At 36.1% G+C, this 25,455-nt stretch overlaps 6 protein-coding genes across 6 annotated transcripts; 4 read left to right on the top strand and 2 right to left on the bottom strand.

Moving 5' to 3' along the window:
• Window positions 1-114: 114 nt before the first annotated feature.
• Window positions 115-3,316, top strand: LOC17890456 (cell division protein FtsZ homolog 2-1, chloroplastic). Its single transcript, XM_023784779.1, has 7 exons — window positions 115-231; window positions 655-1,358; window positions 1,634-1,933; window positions 2,017-2,107; window positions 2,343-2,467; window positions 2,647-2,739; window positions 2,833-3,316. The coding sequence occupies exons 2-7, from the start codon at window positions 729-731 to the stop codon at window positions 3,025-3,027; spliced, it is 1,434 nt and encodes a 477-aa protein (XP_023640547.1). The 5' UTR covers window positions 115-231; window positions 655-728; the 3' UTR covers window positions 3,028-3,316.
• A 98-nt stretch (window positions 3,317-3,414) lies between these two features.
• On the bottom strand, window positions 3,415-5,239 carry LOC17889692 (pentatricopeptide repeat-containing protein At2g36240). Its single transcript, XM_006296008.2, has one exon. The coding sequence runs from the start codon at window positions 5,157-5,159 to the stop codon at window positions 3,669-3,671; it is 1,491 nt and encodes a 496-aa protein (XP_006296070.1). The 5' UTR covers window positions 5,160-5,239; the 3' UTR covers window positions 3,415-3,668.
• A 59-nt stretch (window positions 5,240-5,298) lies between these two features.
• On the top strand, window positions 5,299-7,176 carry LOC17889906 (1-(5-phosphoribosyl)-5-[(5-phosphoribosylamino)methylideneamino] imidazole-4-carboxamide isomerase, chloroplastic). The gene is made up of 7 exons (XM_006294605.2): window positions 5,299-5,482; window positions 5,583-5,790; window positions 5,893-5,978; window positions 6,057-6,158; window positions 6,256-6,389; window positions 6,510-6,558; window positions 6,879-7,176. The coding sequence occupies exons 1-7, from the start codon at window positions 5,318-5,320 to the stop codon at window positions 7,050-7,052; spliced, it is 918 nt and encodes a 305-aa protein (XP_006294667.1). The 5' UTR covers window positions 5,299-5,317; the 3' UTR covers window positions 7,053-7,176.
• Window positions 7,177-7,274: 98 nt separating this feature from the next.
• On the bottom strand, window positions 7,275-8,672 carry LOC17889229. Its single transcript, XM_006294729.2, has one exon. The coding sequence runs from the start codon at window positions 8,428-8,430 to the stop codon at window positions 7,615-7,617; it is 816 nt and encodes a 271-aa protein (XP_006294791.1). The 5' UTR covers window positions 8,431-8,672; the 3' UTR covers window positions 7,275-7,614.
• Window positions 8,673-16,639: 7,967 nt separating this feature from the next.
• Window positions 16,640-17,383, top strand: LOC17890150 (auxin-induced protein 15A). Its single transcript, XM_006296446.2, has one exon. The coding sequence runs from the start codon at window positions 16,761-16,763 to the stop codon at window positions 17,172-17,174; it is 414 nt and encodes a 137-aa protein (XP_006296508.1). The 5' UTR covers window positions 16,640-16,760; the 3' UTR covers window positions 17,175-17,383.
• Window positions 17,384-17,979: 596 nt separating this feature from the next.
• On the top strand, window positions 17,980-23,818 carry LOC17889608 (kinesin-like protein KIN-5C). The gene is made up of 23 exons (XM_006295657.2): window positions 17,980-18,187; window positions 18,385-18,514; window positions 18,639-18,797; window positions 18,884-19,233; window positions 19,311-19,449; window positions 19,557-19,654; window positions 19,762-19,918; window positions 20,044-20,113; window positions 20,279-20,355; window positions 20,509-20,562; window positions 20,652-20,732; window positions 20,814-20,925; window positions 20,992-21,078; window positions 21,161-21,336; window positions 21,448-21,609; window positions 21,688-21,795; window positions 21,891-22,049; window positions 22,131-22,214; window positions 22,293-22,498; window positions 22,586-22,687; window positions 22,867-22,976; window positions 23,114-23,265; window positions 23,354-23,818. Exons 1-23 carry the CDS (start codon window positions 18,129-18,131, stop codon window positions 23,549-23,551), a joined length of 3,030 nt encoding a protein of 1,009 aa, XP_006295719.1. The 5' UTR covers window positions 17,980-18,128; the 3' UTR covers window positions 23,552-23,818.
• The last annotated feature ends 1,637 nt before the right edge of the window (window positions 23,819-25,455 follow it).

Raw genomic sequence — 25,455 nt, 5'->3', positions numbered from 1 at the left:
GACATCAGTTTAGTGGAGTTTTTATATACAGTAGAAAAAAGCATTTTAAGTTTAATTTGAGTGGGGTTTAATGAAAAGAGATATTTAGTCAGAAAACACCAAAACCCTCCGTTTTGGGGTTTGCTCCATAGGCTTGAGCTCCTCCTTTGTTCTCCTTTGTTCATTTCACTTTTTTTTTGTTGTTGTGTGTTCTCTTCTCCTACCCTCACCCAACTCTTCTCCTACCCTCAGGTTTCTTCTTCTCTTCTGCTTTTAGTCTCTGATTTCCTTCTCTCTGTGTTTCTTTGCCTTTGCCGTATTATCCAAAGCTTTCTCGTGTTTTCTTCAATCTCTAAACTTTGTTTTCGCGTAAAACTGCAAACTTCACATTACCCATCTTTGAATTGATTATTTTTAGTTAATTCGCAATGGCGCCTCTTGCAATTAAAGTTCTCCTCTTTCATGCTTTCGTTTCAATTATTCGAAGAAAAGCATTTCGATTTTATTTTGGGGTTTTAGTGATTTCCCACTTCTTCTATCGTTCTAATCTATTGCTGTGTTAACAATGGAGCAAAGATACAACTGGGTTTTGTTGATGTTACAAGTGTTTGTTCTCTTGTTTGATTACTCGTAATTGAGACATTTGGTTTTGATTTCTTAGCCTTTCATGAACAGGTCTTGTTTGGGGAATTAACCACTGGAATTGGATTGGTCGTTTGTAATATCCTACAGTAGTTGGTATCATCAATATGGCAACCTATGTTTCACCGTGTTTCACTCCCTCGGATTCTCGGTTGCTCACTGTTCTTAGAAAGAATGTTTTACCAGAGAATCATTTAGGCAGGTTTCACTCTTTTAGAATGATTGTGAGTAAGAAAAACCGAGTCGTTGCTGCTCAGAAATCTGATTCTTCGCCAATCAGAAACTCTCCACGGCATTTCCAAACCCATGCTCAAGATCCTTTCTTGAACCTTCACCCGGAAATATCCATGCTTAGGGGTGAAGGGGTCAATACAATAGCTAATCCACGAAAGGAAACGTCTGCTGGACCTGTTACCGAGGATTTTGAAGAGCCATCTGCTCCGACTAATTACAATGAGGCCAGGATTAAAGTTATCGGTGTGGGAGGTGGTGGATCAAATGCTGTGAATCGTATGATAGAGAGTGAAATGTCAGGTGTTGAGTTCTGGATTGTGAATACAGATATTCAGGCTATGAGGATGTCTCCTGTTTTACCAGATAATAGGTTACAAATTGGTAAGGAGTTGACAAGGGGTTTAGGTGCTGGAGGAAATCCAGAGATTGGTATGAATGCTGCTAGAGAGAGTAAAGAAGTTATTGAAGAAGCTCTTTATGGCTCAGATATGGTCTTTGTCACAGTATGTCCTCAAAACTTTGTCATTACTACTGCATTCATTCTTCTATAGTTAAAAACTTTGATTGTGGATAGTCTGTGTCATGTCTCAATCACTAACTTCTTGTTTTCATATGTCCATAACAGTGAGGTTTATATATGTGTCAAACAATAGAAGGTTTACCCAGTAAAATATCCCACCATGGATTCTTTCTGTAAATCTACTGCCTCTAGCAAATAATTGTAAGGTCAATGTCACTGTCTGAGCATTGCTGCTTGCATGTCTTCGTCCTTTTATAGGCTGGAATGGGTGGTGGAACTGGCACTGGTGCAGCCCCTGTAATTGCAGGAATTGCCAAGGCGATGGGTATATTGACGGTTGGTATTGCAACAACGCCTTTCTCGTTTGAGGGCCGAAGAAGAACGGTTCAGGCTCAAGAAGGGCTTGCATCTCTCAGAGATAATGTTGACACTCTCATCGTCATTCCAAATGACAAGTTACTTACAGCTGTCTCTCAGTCTACTCCGGTAACAGAAGCGTTTAATCTAGCTGATGATATACTCCGTCAGGGGGTTCGTGGGATATCTGATATAATTACGGTATAGCTTTTTCAAGGACTCCCTGTGATCATTTTTTATGTATGGTGTATGGTTTATCAGAGATCTTTGTCTTTGCTTTGTAGATTCCTGGATTGGTGAATGTGGATTTTGCTGATGTGAGAGCTATAATGGCGAATGCGGGGTCTTCACTGATGGGAATAGGAACTGCAACAGGTAAGCTTGGAATGATGGATAAGCTCATTTAGTTGCATAACTGCATAACCACAACCACTAGTCACTAGATATGTGTCGAAGTAGTCTAGCTGAATTTATGAGCTGGTAGATTTGGTGTGGCAAAGAAACCAGTCTAATGAGGGGGATACTGAGAGTGACCATCTTATATTCACTGTTACTCATCTACTGTGCATCTATGTCATGATGTATTAATCAAATTCTTTTAATCATGCAGGAAAAAGTCGGGCAAGAGATGCTGCGCTAAATGCGATCCAATCACCTTTGTTAGATATTGGCATTGAGAGAGCCACTGGAATTGTTTGGAACATTACTGGTGGAAGTGACTTGACATTGTTTGAGGTTTTTCTCTCTCTATCTTTATTTATTATCTCAGTGTAGATAGATTCATTATCAATAATGTGATAGTGAGAGACGCAATGTGAAATTATTTGGTTTCTTCCTTCCATAGACAACTTAGAATAAAAGCCTGCTTTTGACTCATGTCCCTTAACATGGTCTATACACTTTGATCCTTGTAGGTAAATGCTGCTGCGGAAGTTATATATGACCTTGTCGATCCAACTGCCAATCTTATATTTGGTGCTGTTGTAGATCCATCCCTCACCGGTCAAGTATGTCCTTTTGATTTATTTGTCTTCTACTAAACATATATATCAATATATGACCTCTAGAGATATATAATTGATGGATTTTTTTGGTAAAAGGTAAGCATAACCCTTATAGCTACTGGTTTCAAACGACAAGAAGAGGGAGAAGGACGGGCGGCTCAGATGGCACAAGCGGATGCTGTGTCAGTTGGAGCTACAAGAAGACCCTCTTCCTCCTTTAGAGAAAGTGGTTCAGTGGAAATCCCAGAGTTCTTGAAGAAGAAAGGCAGCTCTCGTTATCCCCGAGTATGATCACTATCCTGCACGCCTCAACAATAACAGACATGTGTTACTGTACTGCCTTCTCTCGCGGATACAGCAAGATGTTTTGATGTATGATCACAATCTATGTGGGTGTGTGTATATGCTCTCTCTCCCTCTATCTGCCTCTGGTTCTTGAATAGGTTGTTTTAGAAATGTTATGTCACTTATCAGAGAAATAAACATACATATGAATCATGATTATGAAAGTTTTAGCACAAAATTGTTATCTTTTCAAGTGAGATAAATTATATCAACATGGTTTTCATTTTTCATTTCATTTGATGTTCTTTTTTTTTTTTTTTGGACAACGTCTGCAATTATTACCCTTATGTGAACAGTAAACAGTAAACACTGTGACCTGAGAATAACAAAAGATAAGAGAAAGAACTCCGATTTAAGATTTTATTTCATACATGTTCCGGTCGATTACTTAATCGTAAATCAATGATAGGAGGAGTACTTGAATCAAGGGGAGACGAAACAGTATGAAGACATGTCAGAGGCTGCAGAAGAATGAAATGTCTACCCCTCACTTGAAAAGGCGGCGCATTTGAATATACGAACCAGAAACATGTTTACAATTTTCCATATATATAGCTTGGGTCTAGTTTACACAGACAAAAAACAGGTTACAACAGCCGGACTTGCTTTCTTGAGAATTTGGCGCAAGACAAGCTATCCATCAATCTATTATATGTAAAGATATCAGGCAACATATCTTTATCCAACATCTCGTTCACTAGAACTTCTCCTTCTTTTCTTCTCCCTTCTTTCGTGAATCCCGAAACCAAAACATGGTATGTTGTCTCGTCAGGTTCATATCCTTTGCTTGATGCCAAAAGTCTCAATCTGTTTGCGTCAATCGAATGATCAGAATTGCAGAGATCCCGAAGAAGCAAGTTAAAGGTCACACTATCGGGAAGGACTCCTGCATTCATCATCTTCTCCATAAACCCCGATGCTTTCTCTGTTCTTCCTGATTTCCTCAACCCTTCAACAAGTGTAGTACAAGCTATTAAACATGGACTTTGTCCTTTCTTCCACAGCTCCTCCACCATCTCCATTGCTCTATCCGCCTTGTTTTCTCCGCAGAGTTTCTCAACTAGACTACCATAATCAAACTCATTCGGTAAAACCCTCTTGTTCGAAAGATCGATCACCAATCCACAAGCATCACTAACCCGTCCTTCCCTACACAATCCATCAACCAGAATCTCACAAGAGGCTTCCGAGAATCTACAACCTAGCTCAATCATCTCATAAGCCATTTTGATACCTTCCTCGATATTACCCCTGCTCAAAAACCCTCTAATCAGAGTGTTGAAACTAACCACATTCGGTTCACAACCTCTCTCCTTCATCTCCCTGAACAAATCCAATGCCAAATCAAACTTAAAACTCCTGCAGTAGCCATTGATGAGAATGTTGAATGTGCATACATCTGGCTTTGCCCTTTCCTTTCCCATCCTCTGGTAAAACCTTAAAGCCTTGTCCATATCTCCACATTTCACATACCCATTCACAACAGTGTTATAAACTTCAATATTTGGTTTACCATCGATCAATCTCTTCATAGTATCAAACGCTGACAAAGCATAATCCATTTTCCCAGCTCTACAGTACGCATCAATGGCGGACCGGAAAATAAGTTCAAGCTGTGGACAAGAGAAGATACCTGAAGAACAAGGACACGGATTCGCCGCTATGAAAGAGAGGAGACGGTAAAGATCGTCAAACCTGTGTGTGGCGGCGAGTGATCTCGACATCCAGAGGAAAGAATCGTGATCGTGGCGGAACGTGTCGAGCGTAGCTGCCCAATTGAATACGGCGAAGTCATAATGAGCGAAGAGAGAGTGGTGACGGAGCTTCGAACGAAGGAATCCGAGGAGAGTTTGTGGAGTTAGTGTTTGGTGGTGAGGGAGATTGTTTTCGAGGAAATTGACGAAATTGGAGTGTTTGGGAGATGGAGAAAGAGTAAGCGTCGGTGGAATTGAGGTCTCCGGAAGTTTCGGTGGAGGATTTGGTAATCGGTAAATCTCCGGCGACGGCGGTTTAATCGGCGCCGGGAGATGATTGGACTTGGTGACGAGATTGATAACGTTGTTCTTGTTCCATCGCATCACTCTCTGTTTTGTCAAACAAATCGAAAAAAAAAATCCCAACTTTTAACGAGTTTGGATTCACACAAACCGGAATAAACCGAGATTTAAACCAATTTTTAAACCCTAGAAATGTAGAACCAGGAAATGCTTCTGGGAATCCATGGTCAGTTCCAAAGATGAGAACTTTGAGCTCCCAATTATACTTTAATGGCGGTGGTCTCGCTTGGTTCCAGAAGAAGAATCAGAGGTCTCCGTTCAACAATCATCTAAGAATCTCTAAACCATCGAGGGTTCAGGTTATCTCTGCTGTTCAGTTCCGACCTTGTATCGACATTCACAAGGTATGGAATCAAATTTTCACCGATTTGAAATTCCTCAGTAGTGTTGAATGAAGTGAACTCTTTTAATTGATCTGTGTGTGTGTGATTTGATTTTCGATAGGGAAAAGTGAAGCAAATAGTTGGATCCACACTTAGTGACTTGAAGGAAGATGGTTCGGTTCTTGTTACAAATTTTGAATCTGACAAGTCTGCAGAAGAGTATGCAAAGATGTACAAAGAAGATGAGCTTACGGGTGGTCATGTGATAATGCTTGGAGCAGACCCTTTAAGCCAAGCTGCAGCTATTGGAGCATTACATGCTTATCCAGGTATGCCTTTTGATGAATGTCAAATGGTGTTTGGTTTGTACTGTTTGAATTGAAATGTAAAGTTTTGATGTGCTATATATGATACAAGACGATGAATTCTAGGCGGTTTACAAGTTGGAGGTGGGATCAATTCAGAGAATTGCTTGAGTTACATAGAGGAGGGAGCAAGCCATGTCATTGTTACTTCGGTATAGCCATCTAGCTCGCTGAGTGTGTTATCATAGGGATTTTACCAGTCGTAATCACGTTTTTGTTCATATTTTCAGTATGTATTTAACAATGGAAAGATTGATCTTGAAAGACTCAAAGATCTTGTAAACATTGTTGGGAAACAAAGACTGATATTGGACCTTAGCTGCAGAAAGAAGGTAATTCTGGAATTAGTTTTATCTTCAGATAAATGTTATTAAGTCTTATGTCATGTAAAAAATCCGTAAACTTAAATGGATATGCGTTGCTATCTAGGATGGAAGATACGCAATTGTTACTGATAGATGGCAGAAGTTCAGCGATGTCATCCTTGATGAGAAATCATTGGAGTTTCTTGGAGGATTTGCAGATGAGTTTCTGGTGCATGGAGTAGACGTTGAAGGAAAGAAGTAAGCTTAGATATCTCAACGCAGTGATTTCAGTGTCATAGAGTAAATTTGCTTTACATTGAAAATACAGTGTTATGTCAGTATGTACTGATCAGTGATGGTAATACTTCTTCTTTCAAGGCTAGGGATCGATGAAGAGCTTGTAGCATTGCTTGGCAACTATTCTCCGGTGAGTATCATAGTATTTTCTTGATTGAGTATCATAGAGGCTCTAGAATGTCTTTTATCTATATCAAGGTGCTTTATTTTGCATATGACTTAGAATTAATCTTATAAATTTACAGTAATTGACACTTTGACAGAACTCTACTTAATTTACAAACGTGTGATGCAATAGATGTTGATAAAACCGGAATTGGATTGGATGTTATGGTTATGATTCGTTGGAGACAGGCTAAGAACTATGATGGACTATAATTAGTAGAGAAAGCTGGATTGCGAAATTGTTCATTTGAGCTTGATCTCAGAAGTTTGTTTTGACCTTGACAGATTCCGGTAACTTATGCTGGAGGTGTGACGGTGATGGATGATGTAGAGAGGATCAAGAAGGCAGGAAAGGGACGTGTAGATGTAACAGTTGGAAGTGCCTTAGACATATTCGGGGGAAATCTACCATACAAAGACGTCGTCGCATGGCATCACAAGCAGCTCTCACTCCACTGATTTCTTCCCTGTTTTCAACTTGCCTTTAAGCTTCAATGTTGGCAACACTATTCTTCAGCCTGAACATTTGTCAAAAAATCCTAAAAGATCTTGAATATTTTCCATACGAGTTTTGTCTTTTCAATCTACCCTTATCGCCAATTATCATCTTCTCAGAAATGTCTCGTTCCCCAACCAAAAAAGAATAAAAATACTAATACATTTTGTTTGACAACACTCATATACAAGAAGATGTAAAACATTAGCTGAACTATGTACAACCGAAACCAAGAAGTATACAAAAAAAAAAAAAAAAAAAAACGGTGCGGTGGGTGAAACTCACCGTTTCTCGCGTTGCCGCCGTGTTTTCTTTCAAAAATAAAAAACGTTTAACTAGCTGCCACGTCATCACCAACGACTTTTCAAAAACTACACAACAGATCCCACCAATAATTTCAGACAAAGACAACGAAAGTACTGTTTCTACTCTCCTTTTTTTTGCCCACCCTGGGGACTTAAAAACACTATAGAACTTGACCCCACATGTATTAACACACACACACACACTTGTCACGCGGCCACGTCAACATCCTCCACCATCCAACAAATCCTCTCTTCTTCTTCCGGAAGCGAAACGCGTCATCCCACCTAAACCGGGTACCACCTGTTCTCCGCCGTCACCAGAAGAAGAAGAAGAAACCTTCTCAGCAGCTTCCGCCGGGAGCCGGTTCCTGATATCGTGTTTCCTACTCGACGCCCCTTGTGATCCACGCGCCGACGTGTCTTTGCAGCCGCCTTTGATCCTGAAGATGGCTCTGAAACTCGCCATAAACCCGGATTTCTTGACCCGGTTGTTAGCCGGTTCGACCCGGCTCGATTTCTGACGCTGCATGCGGCGGCTTCTATGTCTTCTGGATCTCACTGTCCCGATGCAAGAGACCTTAGGAGAAGAAGGCTCGAGCAGCGATGTATCCGTCTTTGTTCTTGACCCGACCCGTCTCAAGATGACTCGATTCTTGCCGCCGTGTCTCCGCTGCTTCACCTCGTTGAAACAAGTCGTCTGCGGTTTCGGTAAACCGATGAGCGACGCTTTGGATTTCAGTAAGAACCGTTTGGAGCTAGGGTTCGAGTGTGGATTTGAGCTGAGTATCCCTGAGTTCCCTCTCTGTGAATCTTTGCGGTCAAAGAAGGCGTTGTCGCTGAGCCACTCCAGCTGATCAGCATCTTTTGACAAGTAATAAGATTCCGGCGGGAAATCATTCGGACTCACGGCCGAATTATTGCTGTAATAAGGTGGGATCGACGGTTCGTCGACGAGGGTCTCACATGTGATCTTCCGGTGGTCGGAGCCACCGACGCATACCGAAGAAACAAAGGCTTCTAAATCGACTTGGTGCATAGAGAAAAGCTTGTAGAGAGAAATGGTAATGTGAAAGCTTTTGAGATATTATTATTATTTGAAGGTGAAGAGAAAGGATTGATGCGAGTAGGGCTTTTTATATTACCAAAGACCAAAGCTTCTTTATTTTTCTGATTTTTTTTTTGTATTTCTTTTTGTCTTCTTATTGTTTGATTATGACTTATGCTCGAAAAACCTGGAGGAGGAGGAAGAAGCGTCGACGTAAAATACACAAATATTTTTTTTTTTTTTAACAAAAATATGCAACGAAATTTAATTGAAAATAGCCAAATATGATATACTACTTAAAGTGGGTATTTAAAATGATTGATATATATAGTAATATTTGAATTGTTTTATAAGTGCTTAGATCGTTAAAAAACGATGTTCTGTAGAGATTATTTTCCAGAAAAGGGGTATTTTATTTTAATGACAAGGTTAAGGTCTTTTTTAAAAAATTCAGTATTACCCACAAAGATATTAGTTTAATTGATTCAAGTTGAAACAGAAAAAAAGAAACCAGCGAAAACTTTGCTAAAAATTGCTAACTAACGGTTTATATTATATAAATTTTTCTTAAGTTTATATATAGTACTATTGATAATTAGTTTTGGTGATATATATATGTGTGTACACATTAATAATCCAGCATGATAAAAGATTCGTCTAATTTTTTTCTGGCGGCCGATTCGTCCTTTTTAAGGGGTTGGATCCAGTTAGCTGACTCATATGATTTAACGTATCCTTCTGATTAATTTTTTCGTCGTCTTTATTAAATTGGAATGGCACCAAAATCATTTCTTGGAAGCTTCTAAATGAATTCCTTATTATGAGGTGCAATATTAATATATAAACGTACAAAACTTCGGAAAGACAACGTCAATATAACAAGTAGAAACCTAACTAATATATAAGAAGTGACCTGCGTTAATATGATTCAGAAAACAGATTTGTACGCATTTGTAAAACAACAATTTTAATAACATGGTTTGACGATGATTTTGCAAGTAGAAAACCAAGAAGGCACAAAGAATCGGCTAACTATGCTAATTTACATTTTGTTTACGGTTCACAGATTATATTACACAAGTCAATTTATCTCTTTCTTTTTGGTATACTGATAATGTTACACATGCATAAACTATAGTATATGCTTATGTGAGTGTAGGTTTATAGGTTTAATAAAATATACAGAATATGGTTATTTTAGGTCACTGTACATTTTTATTTGTAACGAAACTTGTTTCTTTAAACTATGCAGTTAAGATATTTGTTATATCCTTCGGACGGAAAAAAAAAAGATATTTGTTATAACCAGTTTGTGAATCAAGGTAGACTCTAATTTCTTTTAAATTTTAGATATGTTAAAGATATTTAATATATATCCATTATTTTACAAAATTTAAAGGCTATTAATCTAGTTATATTCTGACCAATTTGAATCCCAATATTCTTTTCTTAACTAGGATTTCATTACACAATTCCAAAAAAGGATACAAAACATGTAGTCATGTAGACCACATACCCATATGCATGTCTAGTAGAATTGTGTATTATCGTTTTCCACCAAGATCAGATTCAGGGAGCCGAAGATAATTATAATATTAATACCTAAAAAGAAACTGGTTGATGCAATCGACTAGAAACATTTTAGCATGTTGTCTGCATTCCGACATATCACATACTTCAGGGGTCCTATACACTTCGACTTACTCTGACACTTCTTCCTGACATGTCTTCTTCCTCTATTAATATTAGCCTATGAATAAATAAATACTTCTTCCGTTGGAAGTATCGATCTCCGTTGGTGACATTGTACCATGAACTATATATATCACAATAAATCATTGTTGTGATAGAGAGAAATGGTGCAATAGGGTGGTAAAATTTTGCTGTATAAAATAGAAAAAAGGAAAAAAATTAGCTGTACAAAATGTTGTAACGTTAATTTGTTGTATTGCAACACTTATACCGCTAATGTACAGTAATAAGTAAGTTTCTCTCTTAAAATTGTCGACTGTAAATTTGAGTTTACTATCCTTAGTCCTTACAGTTCAGTATGTATGATGTTATCGACAATTTTTTATCTTAGTAACTTGACCTTTTTTATTAGCTTAAATAGTACACGCATTGAGAAGAATTTTAAACTTTAAGTTATTTCTTCAACGTTGGGCGAAGTATGCATCTTTAGAATCAGCATTTAGAAAAAGAAGCACCCACCAACGAAGTAATGTGTTACTTTCAATATTTTATATCACAAACACACATCATTTGATCAAACACATAAATCATAAAATAAAGGCCAGAATGAACACAGACTAACTTAATATGCTTTGATAAAACGTACCTTTCCTAAAGCATACAGGGATGCAATATTGTTTTTATAGCTTTCCGTCCTCGTGTTTAGCTTTCTATTAGTTTTAATTCCATGTTTTCCGAAGTTCTGGTCAAAGTCTTGAGGATTCGTGTTTTGATCTTCCGTATATTTAAAAAGAACTAAAAGTATGTAGAAAAAATGTTTATTTGCATGTAGACCCTTTTGGGGCAGTTTATAATATTCAGAACTCTCTAAGCGACTTACAAATTTATCTAAATAGTAACCACTAACCTTGAATATTACATCTGCATATTTCATACTGATATTTATATATTGTCCATTTTTCTTTGTCATATGAGAAAAGGACATTTGATTTTTATTTTCAGAACTAGGTTACATATGGTTTTGGAGCTGATTCGATTTGAGTCATTGACTAAATCTTACGTAATCTGTGATGAGAATGTGTAAAGAGAAGATCGTCAAAAGCTTTGAAACTTGTTTGCAGTCAAATTGTCCAACCAATTAATAGACTAAACTATAATACATAACATCAATAATTTAGAATAAAATAATATAACGAGTATGAACTCGATCCTTTCTAACGAGAGTATGTGTTTCTTCTAGAAGATCGCTATGCCTTATCGATTAAAATTTAAAACCAGCTCGATAGAGCTTTTTTTTTTTTTTAATTATTATATCAAATATGTTTGTCCTAGGCTCTTACAAACATAGAAAGAAGAAAAGTAGTATTTCGAATGTTCTAGTTAATATCGTAATGTTTTAGTCACAGTTGAGCTATCTCGAGACGGACCACACTCCTCAGTTTCTAGAAGGTAAAATGTCTAATGCTTATCTAGTTGTGGTCGTCGTCACGAATGACATATTTGACTAATTCAGTTCCTCCTCACAATGAACTATTTTTCCGAAACTCATAACGAATCTGATTTCCTTCGTCTACGTGTTTCGTGTCTTTGTGTTAAAAAAACAGTAAAAAAGTCAGTTGTCAGTAAAGTGAATAATGTTATAGCACTCAAAATATTGGCTAATGAAAAGTCCAAATTGTGTTTAGAAAACGTTCAACCAGGCCAATATTTTTTTGTAATTGAGCTTCGAAATATGTTGGGCTGGGCCTATAAAGATATGAATTGAGTTGGAGATAATGTGATGGATTTATCAAGCGATTACAACAAAATAACATATATTTGCATGCACATTATATAATTTAGTAGATGACGTCGACATCAGATAGTTGGAACTTGGAAAGTATACACCTTAAGGCTGAACCACACATACTCGTGAATTTAACCACCAGTATACCCCAAAGCATGGGAGAATGAGTTTCAGTTAATGGAATACACAGCCGTTCTCGCTGACCAAGCAACACCGCAATGCGGCACATGATGCTCTTCCGATTACTCGATGTGCTTCACAAGTTAAGGATAGATGCAGCCCCTGTTCTCGATACAGCGGGTGATTCTGGTGTATGCAAAAGCTGATGCATGCCCCGCCTCTTTGGATCATGAAGTGAATTTATTGAAAATCAAGAACATGTGGCTTCGGAAGTCCACCGACTAGTTTATACAAAAACTCAAACTTATATAAAATTAAACGAAAAATACATCATAGAATGGTGGTACATATATATACTTATCTTTAAACTATATAGGATGCATTCAAAAACGAAATAGCATATTTTCATTATCATGCATATATATACCGTAGTCAAGATTGTTGCATCTTTTAAGAAATTCCATATGGTTAATATATAGTAATACTAATGTATAAAATATATGAATCTCAATTGGTTTTTAATTAGAGGTGATTCCTCACATGGTCTAAAATTTCAGTAAATTGAAAGAAAAATAACAAAATAACAAATGTAACATTTGGTCCGCATAAACTTAACATATCCAAAATATGTATTAGAAATCATACATACAAAATAATATATATGAATGAACCAACGCTAATACATTGACAAATTCCTCCACTCATTACTATCTGCTTTTTACCAGATGAAAAGTCATTGTTCTTTACAGTAAATTTTGAAGACATTTAAATCACAGAGAATATACCTATATAAGCAAAGTCATGATTGTGCTTGTGCATGTGAGAACCAATAACCATAATTACAACGACTCTATAGTTTACCTATGACTCTAACTCAAGCATCCATCGATTGTCCACGTGAAATGACATTTGGCCCAAAGACTCCAAACACCGATAACCTTTACACTATAAAAGATATAGTATCAGTGTATTCTCATAAGTCAAAAAAACTTATATCGAAAGATAAACGAAATGTAAAAACCGATACACATATGTTCTATATATATACCGTATCAACTCATTTATCTAATTCCTTTACACATTTGTACGTCATATATAGTCTAGTAATTCCAAACCGATACGCATTTGTTCTATAATTGCATTTTTCAGTCCGAGTTTATAATTAAAATTCTACGATCGATAAGTCATATATGAAGACAAAAAAATAATAACTCCTAGCTAGCATATGCTACTCCTATATAAGAGGCTGGGACATTTTCAAAGAAAAGAGGCGGACCTAGAGAGATTCATAAGCTAAACCCAAACATAAAGGAACGGGAGAGATAAGAGTCATAGTCATAGAACTAGGCAACTAGCTAGCATAGCCAATACATATTGGAATGTAATCAAAAATTCGATTCACGTAAAGGAAAAAGTATAGTCCACAGATTGTTAAGTAGATCACTTGAGTTCAATGAGGGCCTACTAGAAGAATTATGAAAAGCTGTAAACCTTTGACTTTGTGCAAAGTCAAAAGTATTGTGTCGTCCCAATATGCTCCAATGATTCTTCCACTTGTCTCGCGAGTTTAATTTTCCAGCTCCAAGCAATCGTTTTCTTACTTGCATCTCCTACTTATTTTCCACTACAACTAAAGATTTATCACAGAGGCTATTTAGCAAAAACTGAATAATTAGCATAATAGCATGCATATGGTGTACAAAGTAAAGCCTTAATTGCTTTTTGATATGTTTGTATGTTGATCTTAAGCTTTTTAAAAATTGAATGATATATTTCTCAACTAGAAAGTCATTTACATGATAGGAAAAAAGAAAAACTGTCGTTTATATTGATTGTATAATGAAGAAACTATATTGATGTGGCTCTTGTGTGTTTAGCCATTGATCAAGCCGACCCTGCAAATCTGTATAATATAGGGAGTTTTTGTCGAGAGGTTTATGCAATCCCGTACCACTTGTTTGATACCAAGAATGGAGCTAGTGGGCTAGTCCATTATAGGATATACAAATATGAATTTGCATTTATCGCATACAAATAATATCAAATGGCGTTTCATAAACAACTTAAAATATGATTTCATTTCAAATGTACATAAAATATAATACTTTAACTAGTAAATGCAAACAAATAATTAGATTTTAATAAAATAAACACATTTCTAACATATACACTTTTTAAATTTGTTTTTTTTTTAATATAAAAATTGTTTTCAAACACTTCACGCACCACGTACCTTTTTCTAATTCCATATATGCAACCTAGAAGAAACGTTGTTGGCTAAGGAGTTGCTCCTGGAAAGGTAACAGCTTGGTCCCTTTATTTTTCCTTTGACATGAACTGCAAGACTTGTTAAATAAACCACAAAAGGAGGAAACTAATGTTTTGTATATTCAATGGTATGAAACCATTAAAATATAACGTCGGAAAAATCTTCAGATAGCTTGTGTTACCGAGTTGTGGACTGGCAATAAGCTTCGTTGGGTGAGTGTTCATCGTTTGGCAGGTAAATTCGTAACATTTATTGTTTTTCCACCCATAATAAATGGTGCATTGAAAAATAGGTGATTGGAAAGAAGTTCACCTCAGACTCACACTTGCTTCCTTTTTGAATTCGATTCATACTTCAAATATTCTGAATTAAAATCATATTGTTTCAATAAAATGGGAAAAGACACAAGTTTTCTTTTCATAAATCATTTAAAAAGGAACAATTTAAAATAGAAAAATACAAATAATTGTTATGTTTTATTCTTTCTTTCTTCTTTTCTGTAAGTAATAAAACAAATATTGAATCCGGATATGTATAAGACAAAACACATCAAATGAGTTCATCTTTATAAAAATTCCACGTACCGACTTTGCTAGATGTTCTCGACCTACGCCTATGAGGTTGGTGTTGAGCATTTCCAATCCAATCATTAAACCGGCCATTAATCATATACCAAACAGAAAATTATAATAACAATTGAATCAACCGTTTTAAAAGTGGATATAAAATTTGATACACTTTTGTTTTCTTCTTCATGCTATTAAGGTCAAAAGAAAGTTATTAATTAAGATGATTTTTTTTAAAAAAAACTAGGATAACGAGAACAGCTAATTAAAATATATACATAAATAGATAATGGTAACAACTAGAAGTTGCAATCGGCTCTCGTTGTATAGGAGTCGGCCAAGAGAGCCGGCTAGAGAATCATTCTTTTCTTCAAATATACAATTATCATATATATAGTTTCTTAGTCAAATATATAATCATAGATGTTTATGATTTAATTTACACATATATATATATATATATATATATGACACGTATAGCACAAATAATTTTGTTTAGATTGTATAGCATAATTTTCCTCTTATAAAAATTATTATATTTTGTGAAAACGTCCAGTCATAGTCTATGAAATTATAACTAAATGAAAAGAAAAAAAAAACTAATTTCTTGATTTTTGATTTGACAGCTGCCACTTTGGTTTTTGATTTTGATAGATATAATTTCTTGTGTAGTTTATATCCCGTAGTTTTAATGCTGAAGAACAAATTTAATCGTCAAAATTGAATCATTGGTATATCTTAAAATTCCAATTTGTCATTAACAAACACAAGTAAATACTTAAATATGGACTATAAAACAATTTGTTATCCTTTTATAACTACTCAAACTAACACATTTGAATGATTTCCGATTTATAAATGATACTATATTTTAAAGTTAAATGACCAAATTCATGCATATATGTCAACATGCAATTAGTGACTCCAACTTACACATTATGATATTGTTATATTTTATACACTAAACTACGACGTTACTTATGACATCTTACCTACTACTAAAACTATATATGTACATGGTTAGATGCACATGCACATTTGTAACAAACATCACTTTAAAAATTACTTGATTTATATCAAACATCATATATATGGAAGAAACATCATTTTAAAATACTTGAGCTCACAGTATATCAAAACACTTGTTGCTTAAAGTATGCCATACCTTTTTTTTTTTTTTTTTATCCTCCAACAATTTAATAAAATTTGTCATATGGTAATCATGTATACATATCCGAAAAGGCATTGGATAATCACCAACTCCTTATGTGAACTTGGAATATTCATTCAGTCATCAGAAAAATCATTAAAATATATACAATTATTAGTTTGTTTTGTAAAACAAGCAATCATCTCTCGTTACTTAAAGGGCCATGTAGATTGTATAATCCTGGATCAAGAGAATGACATCAACTCGTATATTATATTCAATGTCACAGACCGTATATACGAATACGTACGAACCTCCGTGATAAGTTGATAACCTATCGCTTGCGTAAGGAAGGTAAAAATATATATATTTTGGTCTCAAAAGACACATATCACGTAACCATGATTTGCGACGAGATATATGCATTTTGATTACTTATTATTCATTTTTTTATAAATGCACTTCCATCCGCCAAGAAATGCATCCCACTATTCGAAGTCAACACAGACCAAAATATTTACGAAAACCAAAAAATAAAATAAAGTCAAAAGCTCGCTAGTTCTCTTTTCATTGGTATTAGACATCTCATCTTGGTATATATATATAGAACACCAACCATCTTCGTCTTCTTATTTCTTCATCTCCACAATCTAAATTCATCTACATTTATATCTTGAGAGCTTTCAGAGAAGTAAGAAAAAAAACAAACTATAAATACAAAGAATAAAAAACAAAAAAATGCTAGGGAAAAGAATAGCTTCGTTCAAGAACTTAGCCAAGAAAGTGAAGAGCATTAACACGACGACGACGAGAAGCGGAGGAGACAGTGGCGGCTCAGAGTCAACACAGAACGAGTCTCTTCTGATGAGCGAGGCGGATGAGGCGGCGATGATGGCTACGAAGACGCCAACGGGGACGTTCGCGGTGTACGTAGGGGAAGAGCGCGTGAGGCGCGTGGTTCCGACAAGCTATTTGAATCATCCTCTGTTTAGGATGCTACTAGACAAGTCTCACGACGAGTTCCTCTGTTTCGAGCAGAAGGTTATGTTGGTCGTCCCTTGCAGCGTATCCGTTTTCCAAGACGTCGTCAACGCCATCGAGTCTTGTAACGGAAACTTTGATTTCGGCGATTTTGTCGAGGAGTTTCTATAACTTATTAATCTCGTCTTCTTCTTTATAACTATTATTATTTATTTTTTTCTTCTTAAAACGTTTTCTAGGTCTTTTTTTAGGGGAATTATATTATGTATACGTAGGATTTGAATGATTGGTTGTGGAAATATGTCATTGAACACCCCTTTGTTGCGTGGTGTGGAATTTGTACTTTTCCCCATAATTAATTATGATTTGTATTTCCTATAGCTTTCCATTTGACCTTAATGTTTCGTCGTTTTTTTTTTAATGCTTGGAACATGCATGTATGAATGTTTGTGTGAAGACATGTTGGTGAATAGTGAGTTGAGTCAGAGCTTGTCTCGAATCGTGTATTCCAACATCGTAGACTACTGCCACTCCGAGTCTGTGACACCAACGAGAAAGAGAATTGAAGTGTCTGTAAGAGAAAGATAATTTAGTTGTAAAATAACGTATGGACGATTGTACAAGGCTTTCAAGGATAATTTGTACATTCGACACAGTTTCCAAGTTTAAAAATATGTCATATCTTTGCTTCTATATTATATTTTCCACCACAAAGATGTTAAACTTTGCATATATGCTTCTCACATTCAACTCTTTGGTCTCTTATAAGGGGAAAAGATAGGGTGCAAATTTATTTTATGGCGGGTCAGTTGGGCCTTAATGGGCCGATACATAAAATATGGACATTAGCACACGTCAAGCGTTGGCATGTAAAAGGGAAGGGGCAAAATGGTAAAGTTATACGAAGAAGCGTTAAAATTCAAAAGTGAGAAAAGAGGAGCGGCTCTTCAAATTATTTCAATTTTCAAATCTCACATCCACCCCCCGCTCTCTCAGATTCCGTCGCCGGTGAGTGAGAGAGAACTTCAAATAGCGAAACCATTTCGGATCTTGCTGAGAAGAAGAAGGTAATTGGGTTTTTGAAAATCAGTCTCTCTGGATTCGCCGTCCGTTCGTCGCTTCAAGATGTCTAGCCGCCACGACAAGGAGAAAGGCGTTAATGTTCAAGTTCTCCTTAGATGCAGGTACCACCGTCGAATCAATTCTCAAATTGTGTTCGATTTTGGGTCTAATCCCCATTTTTTGATTTAGTGTAAAGTTCTATGTTCAAATTGATTTAGGTTTTGGTTTCGCTACTCTGTCGAAATCACACTTCTTTTTTTTTTTTTTTTAATTGATTTTATTTTGCTGACTTCTGTGTGTTTCGTTTCATTTTTTGCAGGCCATTTAGTGATGATGAATTGAGGAACAATGCTCCTCAGGTTCTCACTTGTAATGATTTGCAAAGAGAAGTTGCTGTTTCCCAAAACATCGCTGGGAAGCACATTGATAGGGTTTTCACCTTTGACAAGGTAAAAATTGTTGCGTCTGCTCAAATGTGTATATTTTTCAGTTCACGGGTGATATTCCAAGTAACTTCAAGTCTTTAATTTGAAAAGCTTGTTAACTGACAAGTACTTTATACCAACCACACAGGTTTTTGGACCAGCAGCACAACAGAAGGATTTGTACGATCAGGCCGTTATTCCAATCGTGAATGAAGTGCTTGAAGGTTTTAATTGCACAATATTTGCATATGGCCAGACTGGTACAGGGAAAACATATACAATGGAAGGAGAATGTAGAAGGTCAAAGGTTTGTATTTTGTTGCTTGCGTTTGCTTTCTAAGGTTTGATGGTGACGTTCCATATCTAAGGTATTTTACCTTTATTTTGGGACAGAGCGCACCTAGTGGAGGTCTTCCTGCAGAAGCAGGCGTTATACCTAGAGCTGTAAAACAAATTTTTGATACGCTTGAGGGTCAGCAAGCTGAGTACAGTGTTAAAGTCACGTTTTTAGAACTCTACAATGAAGAAATTACCGATTTGCTTGCTCCTGAAGATCTATCTAAAGTTGCTTCTGAAGATAAACAAAAGAAGCCGTTACCTCTAATGGAAGACGGCAAAGGTGGTGTTCTTGTTAGAGGATTGGAAGAGGAAATTGTCACAAGTGCCAATGAAATCTTTACTTTGCTTGAGAGAGGTTCTTCTAAACGGCGGACTGCAGAAACATTCTTGAATAAACAATCTAGGTAATGCATCTGATGCTTCTCTTCTTTGCTCATTAGTGTCAAGATGTCAGCTACATGATAAAATCCTTCACTTGCAGTCGGTCACATTCTCTCTTTTCAATAACAATACATATTAAAGAAGCTACTCCAGAAGGTGAAGAACTAATCAAGTGTGGCAAGCTGAACTTGGTTGACTTGGCAGGATCAGAAAATATATCACGTTCTGGTGCTAGGGAAGTAAGTAGTTTCTCAATGTTCAATCAAGTTTGGAGTGTCTTTCTTCTCATTTTCTACATTTCATGCCTGGTCATGTCAGATGTAATCAATAGTATTTCTCCATATAGGGCCGGGCTCGAGAAGCTGGTGAAATAAACAAAAGTCTTCTTACATTAGGGCGAGTGATCAGTGCTTTGGTTGAACATCTTGGACATGTTCCTTACAGGTTTAACTTCTATTTTGTTCCGGTGTTCTTTACTTTACGTTAGTGGTCACATAGCAGTGTTTCAAGTTATGCTGAATCATATAATTGGTTACTGCAATGAAATTTAGGGATAGTAAGCTTACCCGTTTGCTACGTGATTCACTTGGTGGGAGAACGAAGACATGTATCATAGCAACAGTTTCACCTGCCGTTCATTGTCTGGAGGAGACTTTAAGTACTCTAGATTATGCACACAGAGCTAAGAATATTAGAAACAAACCAGAGGTATTAATCTTATAATTTTGTTTATTTTTTCATTCATAAATTTCTAGCCTCTATTTCGTTTTTTCTTGTTCCCATTGAAAAGTTGGAATTCATTTGCGTACTCTTGTACATTTCTTTTTTCGCAGGTTAACCAGAAAATGATGAAATCTACTTTGATAAAGGACCTTTATGGTGAAATAGAACGACTTAAGGCGGGTAAGTGGCATTCTCACTATAGTTGTGCTTGATAGAATAACTGTGGAGGGCTGATTGATGGAGTACTTAAACTTAGCTTAACAAATTTACTTGCTACAGATAGGCTTCTGCTCTGACTCTCCTGCTTGTCCTTAACTCATATTTTTTCTTTGCTTCTTTATTTAGAGGTATATGCTTCCCGTGAGAAAAATGGTGTTTATATGCCAAAAGAGAGATACTATCAAGAGGAGAGTGAGAAAAAGGTATTGAGTTTTTGCACACAATTGTTTCTCTGATCATATTTCATTAGCTGAAGAAACATATACCCAAAATGATCATTTGACCTTAGAGGAATCGGTAACCTCTTTACCTCCTTAGTTTTCTACTAATATAATACATTTTGCTCTATTTTGTAGGCAATGTCTGAGCAGATTGAACAGATGGGTGGTCAGATAGAAAATTATCAGAAAGTTCGTCTTGGCTTACTCCTGTCAATAATTTTTTTAACGTTATGTGTCAGAACATGTGAACTCAGTTATTTACATATTTTTGTGATCAGAAACTTGAGGAGTTGCAAGATAAGTATACTGGTCAAGTACGGGAGTGCTCTGATCTGACTAGCAAACTTGATACCACCGAGGTATTTGTTACTTTGTTTGGATGGAATTTTGTGCTATATAACTATATCAATATGCTCTGAGACTTCAATTGTAATATCTAGAAAAACTTGAGCCAAACATGCAAAGTGCTTGCTTCCACAAACGAGGAATTGAAGAAATCTCAATATTCCATGAAAGAGAAAGATTTCATTATTTCAGAGCAGAAAAAAGCTGGTATGTTCTTTAACATTACTCACATCAAATGCTTGAAAAATCTTCTAACATGTCGCATTTTGCCAGAAAATGTACTCGTTCAACAAGCTTGCATTTTGCAATCCAACTTAGAGAAAGCTACTAAAGACAATGCTTCATTACACCAGAAAATTGGTACGTGTATATACTATTTTGGCTGTCTTTTCAATAGCAATTTTATAAGAATTGTATGTGATCTTGATTTGCTGCTTTGCAGGAAGAGAGGACAAGCTCAGTGCAGATAACAGGAAAGTGGTCGACAATTATCAAACAGAACTCTCTGAACAAATTGGAAATTTGTTCAATAGGGTTGCTTCTTGTTTGTCCCAGCAAAATGCACACCTTCAAGGTGTTAACAAACTGTCCCAGTCTCGCTTAGAGGCGCACAACAAGGTATCGAATTGGTTTTATAATAATGAATGAGTTATCTTGTCCAAACTTTTTTTTGTAATAATCTAACAGTCGTCTAACCTTGTAACACTATTTGCAAATATGTTTGTCTAGGCCATTTTAGAAATGAAAAAGAAGGTTAGAGCTTCAAAGGATTTATATAACTCTCATTTGGAGGAAGTGCAGAATGTTGTTCGGTTGCACAAGGCAAACTCGAATGCTTGTCTTGAGGAAGTCTCAGCATTGACGACTTCAGGTGCATGTTCCATTGATGAGGTACACCTTTAACTTATTTCCTTTTCTTTTAGAAACTTTTGGTGTGTTCTTTAAAGTGGTTATCTTGTCGATTTTCAGTTTCTTGCTTCAGGAGATGAGACAACATCATCATTATTTGATGAACTTCAGAGTGCTCTCTCGTCCCATCAGGGAGAAATGGCTCTCTTTGCAAGGGAACTGAGACAGGTCAGTGCACTGATTCGTAGCTAATTTATATATTGCCCTTCACGATTTACGAGATTTGTTTTCTGATTGTTTTTTCTTTTGTTCCTTATATGCAGAGGTTCCACACAACAATGGAGCAAACACAGGAGATGTTTGAATACACAAGTACGTTCTTTCAGAAGCTTATGACAGAGTCTAAAAATGCTGAGAGTCGTGCTGCAGAAGCAAATGATAGTCAAATAAACAGCATTATTGATTTTCAGAAGACTTACGAGGTCTTGATTCGACATCTTTTTAAGTTTCACGCCAAACATCTTTGCTTGATCCCATCTATAACTGCTATATATGTGGTGCAGGCTCAGTCAAAATCTGATACAGAGAAACTTATAGCTGATTTAACTAACCTAGTCTCAAGTCATATTCGCCGCCAACATGAATTGGTTTGTTTCTCATTTTTCATTAGTTTCTTTCTCTCTTCCACTGTATGTTACTTAAAACTGTATTGTTTTGCCTGGCAGGTGGATTCAAGACTCCACAACTTTAAAGATGCCGTCTCTTCCAACAAAACTTTCATGGATGAACACGTCTCTGCTGTTAATAATCTGGCTAACGACGCAAAAAGAAAGTGGGAGACATTCTCCACACAAGCTGAGAATGAAGCCAGAGAAGGTGCTGATTTCTCGGCTGCAAAACATTGTCGAATGGAGTTACTACTGCAGCAATCGTAAATTCCTTACTATTTTTTGCAATTCCTTTTGACTTACAATTTTTCAGTTATGCAATTTAACCTCTGTATCTTCCTATGCGTTAGTGTGGGTCATGCGGAATCAGCTTTCAAACACTACAAGACAACTCATGAATCTCTAAAGGAGATGAACAGTAAGCAAGTTGCAGATGTCTCTTCACTTGTTAGGTAATTGGTTGAAGTTTTAGACATACATATCTGAAATTCTGATCTCTTCATCCCCTGTCGAAATGCATTTCATCTACAGTCATAAATTCTTTTTTTTTTTAATGCTAGCTACATTTAGTTTTGTGGGTGAACCATGTTATGCTACCATACATAAACTTCATTGTAATTGTTTGGTTTAGGTCTGCTTGTAATAATAACGAGCAGCACGATTCGGAAGTAGATTCTGCAAGGACTGCGGCTGAAAAAGATGTAATAAAGCAAAGCGATGAGATTATCCAGCAGATTGACCGTGAGCTTTCTTTCATTCCCATGACTGTTTCTTTTGTCCATTTGAATAAGAGCATCTACTTAGGCCGAATAAAGTTTCTTGGCATGATCATTATTTCTCCCAATCATGAACTGAAGATATTTTTTGTAATCTTTCAGGCATGTCAGACGACGAAAAAGCGTCTGTATCACAAATATTGGAAAACGTCAGGTCGCATGAAAAAACTCTTGAAAGTTTCCAACAGGATCAGTGTTGCCAAGCCAGATTCATTGAGGATAAAGCTCAAGAAACTTTCCAACAAAAATACATGGTAAGTTGTTCCTCACAGCATAAGAATGACATACTTTTTTCTCTTATACAGGAATATTAACCCCAATCTTTCTTTTGGTGAACCACAGGAATATGAGCCAACAGGGACTACTCCAATGAAGAGTGAACCAGAGGTCCCAACCAAAGCCACCATTGAATCACTACGAGCCATGCCAATTGAGACATTGGTTGAAGAGTTCCGTGAAAACAACTCTTTTGAATCCTTTGCGACCAAGGAATCAAAACCACAACAGCTAACACGGTCGCCTCTCTCACAGGTCAACTAGGGAACCACCTCTGTTCCATAACATGCTCTTTTGTTTTCGAAAACCTCAAACCAGTGTCCGTGTCTGTGTCTGTATTACTATTATCTATGTACACATTTGTGACAGTGTGAGATCAATCAATGAAGAGTCAGATGCTTCTGACGTATTTTCTAGGTTCGAAAAGTTGAAAATAACCCCTTACTTGGGATTACACTTATTTCACTTACATTGAAATAGTCACCATTGTAATGTAAGATTTTCTGGTTTCAGAGAGGGTTTGTTCTAAAATATCATGTAATGCGAATCTTTTTTGCTTTGCTCATGCTGTGTGTGCTGTGCATGCATGTACCACTTGATCACTTTCTATATATGACTCAACCATGAAGATGCTTTCAAAACCCAACAATGACCAATTTAAGTGGGATGTTCAAGTAGCATTTGTGAAATCGTAGTCACAGTGCCACTCAGAAGATTCATCTTTCTCACTTCCCATGAGGATATCTAAAACCCTTGAGCATGAGCAATTCTCATGGAATCCTCTTTTACCATTTTAAAGAACAATGATGATCATCTTTTTGTTCGTGCTCATTTTTCCAAAGCTTTACAACTCAGCAACTGTTCACTTGGGATGTTAAATACAATCTCACTCGTCTGTATACATTTTATGATACTGGTAATGTCAGATGTGGTTTCTCTTTTGGGATTTAGGTCACTCATTCTAGAAAGTGATGAGAACATCAATATAGTGGAATTTTTCTTTGACGACTTTATTCTCATTCTTTGTTTTTTTGAACCAAATTTATGTATGGAAACAATTAGTTAAGTATGGTGATAAGTCTCTGCAGGTTCATATACACAAAAAAAGATGCAAGCAAAGTGTTGTAGCTAGTTGTAAGTGATGTTTCACAATTATAGCAATGGAATTATCAAAAAAAAGTTTGTGGAAGCGCACATTACTAGTTTTTCTTTTGCAAACCGGAATTGTTAGAGCAAAAAGCAATATACACAGTATTTGGACTTTGAAGCATACCGGAAAATTAGGTTTACATGTACGTGGAACTAAGTGCATAGATGAAAATATCAAATTTAAACTCTTTGCTTCACTTTTTGGCGTTATGATGTGATTAAAAACATTGCTCAGATAGAACCGGACATATTAACATGAAGATCCGTTATGTCTCGCGCATTGTCTCTGTCTGTTCTCCCGGTTGAATCATTTCTTGATTAAATCGATGATTATATATATATATATATATATATATATATATATATATATATATATATTGGAAACATGAGAACCGTTCTATATACTTATTTATTTACTATGATGATTTAATTACGCAAGATAAAATAGTGAACAGTTGAAAACTGAACTATGATTAGACCTTATCTATAATTAAATATTTTCTTGTAACCGACAATATTTTATGATTTTATATAACTTTTGAAAAGGATATGAAGCATTAGTTTTGTTGAGATAGATTATAGTAAATTTGAGTAATATAAAACCACCATATCAAAATCGAACTAAAATGAGGCATTAGACCTTGAATGGGTAGTAGACTATACCTTTTGGTGCACTATATAACCAGTTTAGAGCATCCTCAATGCATAATCCTTAAAAGTGGATCTTATGCCTTTACTTCCAGTTTTTGAACTTATATAAGGTACGTACCTTATAAATTTTGTTGAATTATGTATTAAATTTTAATCAAAATTAGCTTAAGGACCAGCTTAAGGATCATGATTGAGGATGGTCTTAGTTACACGGTGGATAATTATCTCCAAGTTGTGAGGTCAATAACTATATCCATATTTCATTCGAAAAGATAATTACCATGCAGAAACGATAATTACATAATTTGTTTGTAGAAAAAAAAAAATAAAGAAGGATAATATTTTGTCCAGTAGAAATGTTGATATCA

The sequence above is a fragment of the Capsella rubella genome, unplaced genomic scaffold, assembly GCF_000375325.1.
Source record: "Capsella rubella cultivar Monte Gargano unplaced genomic scaffold, Caprub1_0 scaffold_4, whole genome shotgun sequence".
In the NCBI taxonomy this organism is placed as follows: Eukaryota; Viridiplantae; Streptophyta; class Magnoliopsida; order Brassicales; family Brassicaceae; genus Capsella; species Capsella rubella.
Note: the sequence above shows the minus strand (reverse complement) of the source record. Positions and strands in the feature narration are given on the sequence as shown.

Bases quoted from the DNA above. Each gene is read 5' to 3' on its own strand.
- LOC17890456 (XM_023784779.1), top strand. From the start codon at position 729: ATGGCAACCTATGTTTCACCGTGTTTCACTCCCTCGGATTCTCGGTTG. The intron at 2,468-2,646 runs GTTTTTCTCTCT...TGATCCTTGTAG, and splicing joins GTGACTTGACATTGTTTGAG to GTAAATGCTGCTGCGGAAGT. The intron at 2,740-2,832 runs GTATGTCCTTTT...TTTTGGTAAAAG, and splicing joins ATCCATCCCTCACCGGTCAA to GTAAGCATAACCCTTATAGC.
- LOC17889692 (XM_006296008.2), bottom strand. From the start codon at position 5,159: ATGCGATGGAACAAGAACAACGTTATCAATCTCGTCACCAAGTCCAAT.
- LOC17889906 (XM_006294605.2), top strand. From the start codon at position 5,318: ATGAGAACTTTGAGCTCCCAATTATACTTTAATGGCGGTGGTCTCGCT. The intron at 6,159-6,255 runs GTAATTCTGGAA...GTTGCTATCTAG, and splicing joins ACCTTAGCTGCAGAAAGAAG to GATGGAAGATACGCAATTGT. The intron at 6,559-6,878 runs GTGAGTATCATA...TGACCTTGACAG, and splicing joins TGCTTGGCAACTATTCTCCG to ATTCCGGTAACTTATGCTGG.
- LOC17889229 (XM_006294729.2), bottom strand. From the start codon at position 8,430: ATGCACCAAGTCGATTTAGAAGCCTTTGTTTCTTCGGTATGCGTCGGT.
- LOC17890150 (XM_006296446.2), top strand. From the start codon at position 16,761: ATGCTAGGGAAAAGAATAGCTTCGTTCAAGAACTTAGCCAAGAAAGTG.
- LOC17889608 (XM_006295657.2), top strand. From the start codon at position 18,129: ATGTCTAGCCGCCACGACAAGGAGAAAGGCGTTAATGTTCAAGTTCTC. The intron at 18,515-18,638 runs GTAAAAATTGTT...CCAACCACACAG, and splicing joins GGGTTTTCACCTTTGACAAG to GTTTTTGGACCAGCAGCACA. The intron at 22,215-22,292 runs GTTTGTTTCTCA...TTTGCCTGGCAG, and splicing joins TTCGCCGCCAACATGAATTG to GTGGATTCAAGACTCCACAA.